This window comes from Tubulanus polymorphus, chromosome 2, assembly GCF_964204645.1.
Source record: "Tubulanus polymorphus chromosome 2, tnTubPoly1.2, whole genome shotgun sequence".
In the NCBI taxonomy this organism is placed as follows: domain Eukaryota; kingdom Metazoa; phylum Nemertea; class Palaeonemertea; order Tubulaniformes; family Tubulanidae; genus Tubulanus; species Tubulanus polymorphus.
In genome coordinates, this window is record NC_134026.1 from 27,954,055 (window position 1) to 27,964,192 (window position 10,138).

The 10,138-nt window shown below is 35.1% G+C and overlaps 1 protein-coding gene across 2 annotated transcripts; it reads left to right on the forward strand.

Moving 5' to 3' along the window:
• The first annotated feature begins 1,193 nt into the window (after window positions 1–1,193).
• Window positions 1,194–9,279, forward strand: LOC141898556 (phosphatidylinositol 3-kinase regulatory subunit alpha-like). Of its 2 annotated transcripts, none has more exons than XM_074784507.1 (23): window positions 1,194–1,293; window positions 1,825–2,172; window positions 2,396–2,458; window positions 2,546–2,593; window positions 2,692–2,792; window positions 2,941–3,075; window positions 3,176–3,259; window positions 3,342–3,393; window positions 3,477–3,593; window positions 3,853–3,951; window positions 4,033–4,143; window positions 4,246–4,323; window positions 4,413–4,547; window positions 4,626–4,836; window positions 4,927–5,018; window positions 5,098–5,281; window positions 5,379–5,556; window positions 5,661–5,786; window positions 5,870–5,988; window positions 6,068–6,244; window positions 6,338–6,427; window positions 7,294–7,443; window positions 7,602–9,279. In XM_074784507.1, exons 2-23 carry the CDS (start codon window positions 1,848–1,850, stop codon window positions 7,810–7,812), a joined length of 2,886 nt encoding a protein of 961 aa, XP_074640608.1. In that variant the 5' UTR covers window positions 1,194–1,293; window positions 1,825–1,847; the 3' UTR covers window positions 7,813–9,279. The 2 variants fall into 2 exon arrangements, with proteins under 2 accessions (XP_074640608.1, XP_074640610.1); XM_074784509.1 differs by having other exon boundaries at window positions 1,199–1,322.
• The last annotated feature ends 859 nt before the right edge of the window (window positions 9,280–10,138 follow it).

The following is a 10,138-nucleotide window of genomic DNA, read 5'->3' on the forward strand; positions in this document are numbered from 1 at the left end:
TTGCTTGTGGCACTGCTGGTTGTTTTCTCACGAACACTGTAAATGTGCCATAGATCATCTCTGTGGCGTTTTGCCAAAGATGTGCCAAATCCAAAAGCCTCATACTCGTCACCAACTGAGAGAACATCGCTGCAACCACGCGCAAGGAGTTCGTGGAAATATGGCAGTCCCATCTGACGTTTGGTTATGATTTCGATAGTGTTGCCAATGGTAGCCTTTTCTCGTAAAATTTGGCCTTTTTAAAAGGAAGGTCATTGTAGTTCCCCAGTGGACACGGACTGGCAAAGACGGTCCTTTTGGAAATTTTGGATTGGTTTTGTAGTCTTAAAGGGCCCACGGTTAGTGAAAAACTTGTGTTGGTTAGGCCTTTTTTTAATAGCTTGGTTTACGCGGGACCCGCCTCCTGAAATTTGAAGAAAATAAGTCAAAAAAAAAAAATTATTTTAATTTTATTACCGTTTGTGGAACAAATTCAGTGAAAAGACGAGCAAAAAAAGTTTTTCACCTCCGCCTAATGAGAATCCTGGCTTGAATGATGAAAAGAATTGAAAAACGCTTGGTTCTTTTATGATCACAGTGTGCAGAATTCGAACTTTCCAAGAATCATTTGTTTGGACATATGTATATTACCCTATCAACAGTTCCCTCTTCCTTCAAAAAGTGATTTTATCTCACTGAGGGAATTCTTTGTTATTTTTTTTCCACCTCCGAAATGATGTTTCGAGGTCTACCCCGTAAACCAAGGCCTTGTGGTGTCGCACGACCAGATTGTGGAACCAGAAACTTGGAACGCAACAGGCGCTTGCCGATTGGATGGAACTTTCGGCGATTTCTTTGGAATTAATTGACTGCGCGGCCGTGTTCTAGGTCCCGAGGCCACAGAGGCCTGACACAAATGTTTTTTTTTATCCATCTAGTACAAAAACATAACAGTTTCACAGTACCTAGATACTGGGGTGAAATTTTTTTGTGTCAGGCCCTTGTGACCGACTGCCAGTCCGTCGGCGCCGCGTCACGTGCGAAGCCGAATACGTTAATTTATTTAAGTAATTATACGTTAAGTTGATTTATTTTTTATTGCAACGCACCTATTCCGAATACGTTTAGTAGTGTGAAAATTATACGCAGCCAGGGACTCGAACCCACAGTATCAGAACCCATACGTCATGACTTCATGTGTAGTACGACGTTTTACGCATGCTAGTAAATGGAGGACCATTAATTTCGTTTTTTACCTGAAAATCAGTGTTCATTGTGACAATGTTTACTTAATTTCAACCGTTGTCATGTTAGGTTTGTAACGGATTTAAAAAGTTATACAGGTATCCATGAAAGTTAGAATATACAGATCGTATGATGTGAAAATAAACCTCTGCAATATCCCACATTCACCATTCAATTCATTCGATGGTGGTGTCAGTGTGTGTCTGACTGAGGCAGTCACCCGCCCCCTCGTTCTACCAGCAGGCCAAATAGATCAGAGTACCCTCTGATCAGAGTACCCTCTCTGTCTCAGTCTGAACTATATATATGTATTTGTTATGTTAAAAGAGGATAATAGACCAATTAATTGAGACGGTACCCCTACGTACCAACCAAGTGCACACAGTTGTCCTCGGCTCTGGCCACTGGCCCACTGATCTGTTTTGTTGGTATTGTCATTTTGACAAGAGTCAGACTGTCCGTTCGGCACAGGTTTGACTCCAGAGATAAGACGACCTATTTAAAAATTGCTGAAGATATCTTCAGCAATGTGATTGACTTAGCTAACTGAAATTGATCCTTATCAGGTTTTACCATCTATGTCTATTTCATATTTTGTAGGGTTGTGATTGCTGGTGATCACAATGGATGTAGCACAATATCGAGCAGAGTACCAATTTTCAGCAGAAAATCTCGAACAGGACGTTGAACATTCAGATGTTGAATACATTTCTATTGAAGTTAATGACATACTCGAAGTTAGCATTTTACCAGAAAAAGATATTGTAAATCAAGGCTGGTTGAAAGGACTCAACACTCGCACTGGAGCTACTGGGTACTTCCCGATTGATTTTGTAAAGTTGATTGGAAAACGACCATTACCCGCTAAAAGACCATCAATAAGCGGGGGAACACTGAAGCCAAAGGTCAATGATGGTAATGATTCAGGATATATAGCTTCACCTGTCGGTAAGTGTTAATGTCACATTATAGGCTTCAATCCCTCAATTAACACTTAAAAGTAGGTTATATACTGCTACTTTAGTCTTGAGTTAACGCACAAAGATGCTACAGAACATAACTTATTCTTTAGGTAAATTCTTTGTTAAATTAAATATCTTCCAGTGATAAGTCGTTTGGATGAAGTATGTCATATTTGAACTGTATTCATTTCTTTTCTTTCCTTATCAAGTGCCTCCAAGAACTCATAAACTGATCGATTCATTTGTGCTTCGACCACAGCTTTGTTACCACTGTAAGTAAAAATATTGTGACAGTTTGTTTGATTTTTGTCTTGTTTTGTAACAAGGCATTTGAACTGATCGCTTACTTTCATCATTAGGTAATGACTACATCTGGGGATCTGGTTTGATCGCTAATCGTTGCGAAGGTAAAAGAATTAAAACTATTTAAAGCCCATCGTACATTAGCTGTCGACGTCTCTTTCTGTATAATGATAGGCCAATTTTGGTTAACATTATATTTTAGTTTGTGGACTCTTTATTCACTATTCATGTATCGATAGTGCAACATCTCATATCTGTAAGCGTCATCTTACTCATAATGAATTGCCACCAACAAATAATGTGGTACGTATGAAAGGATATGATTTCTATTTTTCCTTACTGTACATTTCATCAATCTGTATTTACCTCCAATTATTCATCTTACTTGGGTCTAAGTGCTATTTAATTCCTCGAATTTGATTAATCACATTTCGTTTGATCTGAATTGTAGCTGATTTCTGAGTGGTCTCTGCAAAATGTGATCGAATGGATGGCAGCTGTCAACCTACATCGTTATGTTGAGTTGTTCAAAAAACATGAAATCGATGGGGAAAAACTGATTTATCTCGATGGATCGCTGTTAGAGGTATTGGTATTGCTTTTATTAAAAAGTTTAAAACCTATGTCGAACACGAGATTTTCTTCATAGTAGACAATTTCCATTGAAAAATGTAATTGATTTCTAGGCATATGGTATAAAATATGGTGATTTTCAGCAAAAGGCTATTTTAGTAGCTGTTGACACCTTATGCGGTAAACCTCCTGATAGTGTAAGTTTATCTGATTCATCGCTTACATTGAGACAAGATAGCATTATTGAAATTGAATATTCTATTGAAATGATTTTTTTAGCGAGTGTATAACCCACCATTAGAATCTAGCAAACATGGTACTCTAAAAAAAGGTAAGAAATCAAACAAAATATAAACATTTCTTTATCAAGCACGATATCAATTTTACTGTCAGGCTGTATTTTCATGTTTCAAGGATCATTTCCATGCGATGAACACAATTTTTTGGAATACACTTTTTCATCAATGGAGAGATGTGAAGTCTGTGATAAATTCTTGCTTGGATTGATACGTCAAGGACTTTTATGTCAAGGTTAGTAAATTATGCACACAATATTATTATTCGTATTAATATATGATTATTGTAAATACATATTCAACTCCGTATTTATTGGTTTCCATAGGTTAGTCACCATCTATATTTGAATGACACTACCCTTGTGTTAGTGTTATAACTTTTTTTTGAAAAAAGACAACATATTTGAGTCGAAGTGTCAAATTAATGGCATAGTTTTTCTTTCAATTCTACATACTAGGTTCATTCTTCTAATTTGTTACTGGTCTTTTTTCAGATTGTGGGCTTTGCTGTCATAGACAATGTGCTAATACAGGGGTTTGTGCTTGTGATATCGATAATTTTCCAACCAGACGCCGACAAAGCTTCAGTCGAGGTAATTCTCATTGTACCTAGATTAGAAATGATACAGTAGACAAGTGATATGTTTTGAAATTCGTTTATATCTCATTCTCAGAGACAGTTTTTGGCAAAGAGTTGCGCAAACAGTTTGATCCGAGATATGAGGCAGCACCATGGTTCATTGTGAAATCTACTGAAGAAATTGAACATCGAGGTGATCGGAGAGGTAAATCATGAAAATTAAGCTATTCAGAAAGTGATAACAGTCATTGATTAGATAGATATTTGCACCATCTGTTAATCATTTTGTTCAATTTTGATTATTTAGGGAGTGATCTGTTGGATGTATATAGAATTTCTGCATCTACAGAAGCTATTGCTGAACTAAAAGAAACATTTAACTCAGGTGATTGATAATCATTTATAACATCAGACACCGATATTCATTTCATGAAAGATTTAATGTTAAGAATCTTTTTTTTTTCAATTACTCAGTCGCACCGGGTTCTGAAATCAATTTGGCGCAATTTGAGTTGAAATGTATATCGGGTACATTGAAAAGGTATTTGCGTGAATTACCAAATCCAGTGATACCAATCGAGTTGTATGACAAGTTCATAGAAGCTGCTCGTAAGTTTATTTACAGTTTATTCATAGGTATGTTTACCGAGATCCCCGTTATATAATACAATTTCAATCTCTTTTCAGAAATAGAGGATGATGTTCAATCTCAACATTGTATGGCGAATCTATTATCAGATATGCCTCCGCATTATCGCTGCACATTACAGTATCTGATGTCACACTTCTCTAGATTAGTTTCTCGGTATCACACGCGGTCGGGAAGACTTTCACCAGTTTGTGTTCTATCGCGTGTGTTTTGTCATATTCTCATTCGACCCCCTTGGAATCGTATCATGTAAGTTGTGGCTTTTGTATGTTACAATGCAGCCGTAAGGTTGATTTATATAATCATCTCTTAATGGTACAAATATTCTTACCTTATTAGGCAAGTTGTCTATGCAACTGATCATTTTGTTCGCATTGTTGAAAATTTACTACATTCGGAAATTAGCGGTGAACAGCTTTCTAATACAGCAGGTAAGCAGTAGATTATTGATGTCGCAAATGTTAAAACGATTATTAGTCCCAAAATTGCTGCAATCTAAAAAATTTGTAGGTGCAGTTATGGCAGTAGCACCTATACTAAAAATCGACCCAAATCAAGCACTGCAAGATGCTGAATGGTTCTGGGGTAACATCTCACGAGAAGAAGTGAATGATAAAATGAGAGATACACCTGATGGATCATTTCTTGTTCGTAATTCACAGTTGTCTCCTGGTGACTATACATTGACTCTCAGGTAATTTGCTATATATCTGGTTTATAGTTGGGAATTGATATTTGATCAATATTATTGTTATTGTTTTATATATTTGACTTAATTGTACAAATTACAGAAAAGGAGGGACTAATAAACTGATTAAGGTTAACCAGCGAAATGGCAAGTATGGTTTCGTTGAGCCGTTTAACTTTGTTTCTGTTGCCGACTTGGTGAACTTTTATACAGTGCACTCTTTGGAGTTGTATAATAAACAATTGGATGTCACTTTGAAGTACCCGGTCTCAAGATTTCAGGTTCGTTTTTAATACTTTTAAAAATTTCATAGAATTTTCATTTCATCTTGTCTATCAAATACACTAAAAAATGAACTATTTTGATAATTCTAATTTTCTTGTAGGATGCGGAAGAAATAACTAGTAACCCAGAAGTCGTGGTTGACAGATTAACAGACATCAACATCGATTACATTGAAAAGTTAGCCACGTATGAAAATCTCTATGAACAGAATTCTAAGATGACGCAGGTTAGCATCCATTCCATGTATATCGTCCATATATTAGTCAATGTGTACCTGTGCTCTGTACTATTTTTTGTGGTAATTTGTAGGAGATTAATCTGAAACACCAGGCACTGTCAGCTTTTGAAGAAACGATACAGATTTTTCAAGAACAACTGAAGCTTCATGAGCGCTGCCAGCACGAAGCAGCTCCTCTAGAACAGCAAAAGTGAATACTATTTACTAAAGTTTGTTGTAATTCGAACCTTTGAAACAACATAATTAAAGATTCTTTTCTAATTTTTCAGACTTCATGAGAACCACAGACTGTTACAAACACGAGTGACAGAGATTGTTATGAGCAAAGAGAAATTGGAGGCAAATCTTCAGCAGCAGAATTCAACAATACGTACTCTAATCGGTGAAATGAATGCATTAAAACCTGACATAAAACGATTGTACAAACTCAGAGAACAATACAAGAAGTCAGTAACCGTAATGTACATGTATCTATAAATATGAATTGATACATATTGGAAATAAGCTAATATGATTCTGCTTTCATTTTGTTTCATCAGGTGTTTACGTGATAAAGGTGTAAGTAATGATGAAATTGACAAGATGCTTGAGCGTCAAGAAAAACCAGAGACAGCTAGAGTTGTGATAGAGTATGTGTTTTATTTAAAAGCTTCTATAATTTTATGAAGATTTAATTTACTTTATAAGGTATCAGCTCATTTTCCCACGCCGTTTTCCAGAAAATTTCACATAACTTTTTATTTGATATATGGACGTGTATGTTGCTGTGTATTTGCGTCAATAGCTCTATAGATTTTAGATTAATCGGTGTTCTCTTCCAGGAAGTAATTTTATTGTAGCCTGTATCGTATAACGTCACATGAAATATGTGTAATTTTTACATGCATTTTAAGCCGTTATTTATGTATGATTTGAGTATTTTCATAAAATCCATATACGCCAACCACCCTTCATTAAGGTATTACTGTATTACTGTAAAATGCTGTTAACACTACCTTCATATATTCTGATTAAGATCCATGAAAATAACTCGCTTTGAGCATGAATATTAATGATTATTCTGAATTTCACATGCGTATCGCTGACCTTTTCATTATTTCGAATGAACGCAAAAAGCAATTAACATCCTGTTATACTAGAACTGTGGGTTCTAAACTTCTAGTACATATAATGCGTACAGATTCCAATTTGATCATTGATGATTTGAAGTTTGTATCGATCAGTTAAACGTTGTAAAATATATTTGTGAAGAAGATATTGGATATAGAAATATTAAAGTAGAAATGGGCAGCATGTGGTTCAAACGGCTTTTCAGATACGATAAACTGAAATCCTGGTAAGAAATGATGTAAAGCTTAAGTTGTTAAGCTTAAGTGCATGTGTACTGATGAATTTGACCACAATTTTTTGCTATATTTGCTTCATATTAGAAAATATTTATTTCTTGTCAATGTCTACGCTTTGTTTGTAATAACTGCTGTTTTTTTCTATTCAGCGATGTTGAACATATTCCACACTATGACCAGTCAACCTGGTATCAAAATATAGGACGCATAGCAGCTGATCAGTTGCTAGCTAATCGACCGACTGGAACATTTCTCTTGCGACCTAGTCGTCAACCTGGCTGTATTGCGCTCTCAATCGTGTAAGTTTCATTTTAGTCACTAATCTGATATTGGAACTACATGTATTAGCAACAGATTCTTAGTTTCTTAGTTTTGGCAAAACTATTCTTAGTTTTGGCAAAACTAATTCATATAATCTATGTATATCTAATCAATCTCCTTTTTATCGTATTTTCAGGGTAAATAATAATGTCGGACATTGTGTGATACAAAAGCGTGATACTGGCTACGGATTTGCTGATCCTTATTTTGTTCATAACACTCTACAAGATTTAGTATTACACTATAGACAGACATCTCTGGCTGAACACAATGATCAGTTAGATGTACAACTTCTATATCCTGTTAATGCTCAACAGGAAAGTGTTTATATGGCGCCGTTGAAATAATAAACTGTTGAATTGGAGATTTCTATTTTATGTGAGTAAATTTGTGTGTGCCTTAAGGAACTTTGATTCAATACAACGAATGAAATTTTGTTCTGTATTTATCAACATACACAAAACTTGAGGATAGTGTATAAGCAGAACGCAAGAAAGAGTTTGTGTTTAGTTCCTCAGATTTACGGTGCTGAGTTGCTCGTTGATGTTCATGACCACCATGTTAGATTCTTGTAGGAATTATTTTGATATATTTTCTGACTTGATTCTATTTGATTGTTCCGGCAATGAAGTTATGACAAAGATTGTCTGTCAAAGCAATAATCATGTAATTGAGTGATGTACTGCAAAAATGCATTGTAATTTTTACAGTTACCTGTGCTTTGTTTACTGTATATGGATGAATAGAGCAATAATGTAATCTGCTGTTTGCGCTTGGATTCTCTAGGTTTTATCATAATATTGTAATTCTTAATTTATTGCATTAATTGCTGAAAGCATCATTCCATAATCACAGAACAAATACGATTACGGTAGATGATTTTGTAGTGAATTATAGAATGAAGTTTGTTGAAAAGTGCTTTGCTTGCTCTGGTCACCTTTTAATGGTGGCCAAATTCATCCATTTTAAACTGTACATACATTCTTACATCCGTATATACATAATGGTATCGGGCATTGGTTTGTTGAATTGCGATTTGTTTGAACTCGACCCAATCTTTTCCATCGCCTTGCCAATACCTATAATATACAGCTGTATCATACATTCCAATTGTTTTTAAGATGCTCCATTATTCGTCGTGATCCAATTTAATACAATCTTGACAACACAGCTAGCGGATTAAGGCAAGCGATTTCTGATAATGTCCTGATATCTGTTATTTTTCTTAATAAATCGAAGCACATTTTTCGCCTAGGATTGCTCAAAACGCTTATTCATTTGCTACTAATTATTGATTGATTGCCATATATTTTATCTAAACAGAATACCTTATATATGAATATACGTGTATCTCTTAGTTCATGAATATTCCAGAAATATGTTTTGAGGGTGCTCCTATTTACGGTAAATGTTTTTTCTATTGATATTGTCTCAAGTGACAGCCTAAAATAGTTTTCAGTGAAGAGAAGATTATTATAATGCGGTTATATCTCCTCCTAATCCAGTATTCATGTAATCACGACTAAAAAATTTTATTCTTATCATGAATGAATGAAGACGGTTTGAAATTTATGATTGCCACTAAAGATGAATTCAGACACAATTTACATAAGTGGTCTACTGTATTTCTTATAAATGTTTTATATATTATAAGAGACTTGTGATATTGTTGTGAAAATTATCACACTGATTAAACTGTCTTGTGTTCTACAGGGAAAATTCACAATTATGTCTTTGGTGCTATATCATTAAATATAGATTGTATATGATATTAAAGAGATACTAATAATAAACAAATGTTTGTTAATAAAAGATGTATTGATTTTAGTTATTTGTTTCGAGTTCGTTTGCCAGGCTAAGTAGGACATAGGAATTGGATCCAGATCAAGTAATGAATAAGATAGGTTCTTCGATCCTCTTTACAGGACGTTCTTTCTTGGCGTGATCATTCTGATCGACTGAACAAGGACATCCATACATATCATCACAGTTGATAAATTGTCATTATATTAGCGACCATCCACCTGTCACGTGGAGACTAATGAATCATTGACTTCCTTACACCTACCGCATTCAACCTGAATTCATCGTCTTGGGAGGGAAGTTTTACTCTGGAAGTTCGCGTAGAAATGACGTTTACTTTTTGTCTACTCCAGTGCGTCTGTAGTAGTTTAGACATCAAACCCATGCACACTTCACATTATGTTCATAATTCAGCCGTGTTTTCTCAGCAAACCTGGACACATTTTAATTTGATATCTTAGACCACCCAAGATTTTACAGGTTGCTTGGCAAAATGTAGCTTGCGAGGTTATCGTTACTCTTCAGTTAGTTGCTAGCTGGATGCTTGGCATGCCGTTCGTGTAAATATACTAGTGAATATGTGTGTTTCCTCAGATATAACACAACTCTATCATGAAAGATGCAAGTCGTCGTGTGTTTCGGCTGGAATAGTGAAATTTACTACATAGCTCTCGATCTAATAAATCGGAATAACACATTTTATTTTGTAAATACGTAATTAAAGTACCCCCAGATAGAGGAACGATGGATTATCTCACAGATGTTGATGTTTATAGGGATTATAAAGAATTGGATCTTGGCGTATTCAATGGTTCTTTCTATGATGTAAGTATTCCCATCGCAAATTTATCTTCTGTTTTCTTTTCGTTA

Coding starts and splice junctions, on each gene's coding strand:
- LOC141898556 (XM_074784507.1), top strand. CDS start 1,848: ATGGATGTAGCACAATATCGAGCAGAGTACCAATTTTCAGCAGAAAAT. Junction 3,594..3,852: donor TCAAGGACTTTTATGTCAAG/GTTAGTAAATTA, acceptor GTCTTTTTTCAG/ATTGTGGGCTTTGCTGTCAT. Junction 4,548..4,625: donor CAAGTTCATAGAAGCTGCTC/GTAAGTTTATTT, acceptor ATCTCTTTTCAG/AAATAGAGGATGATGTTCAA.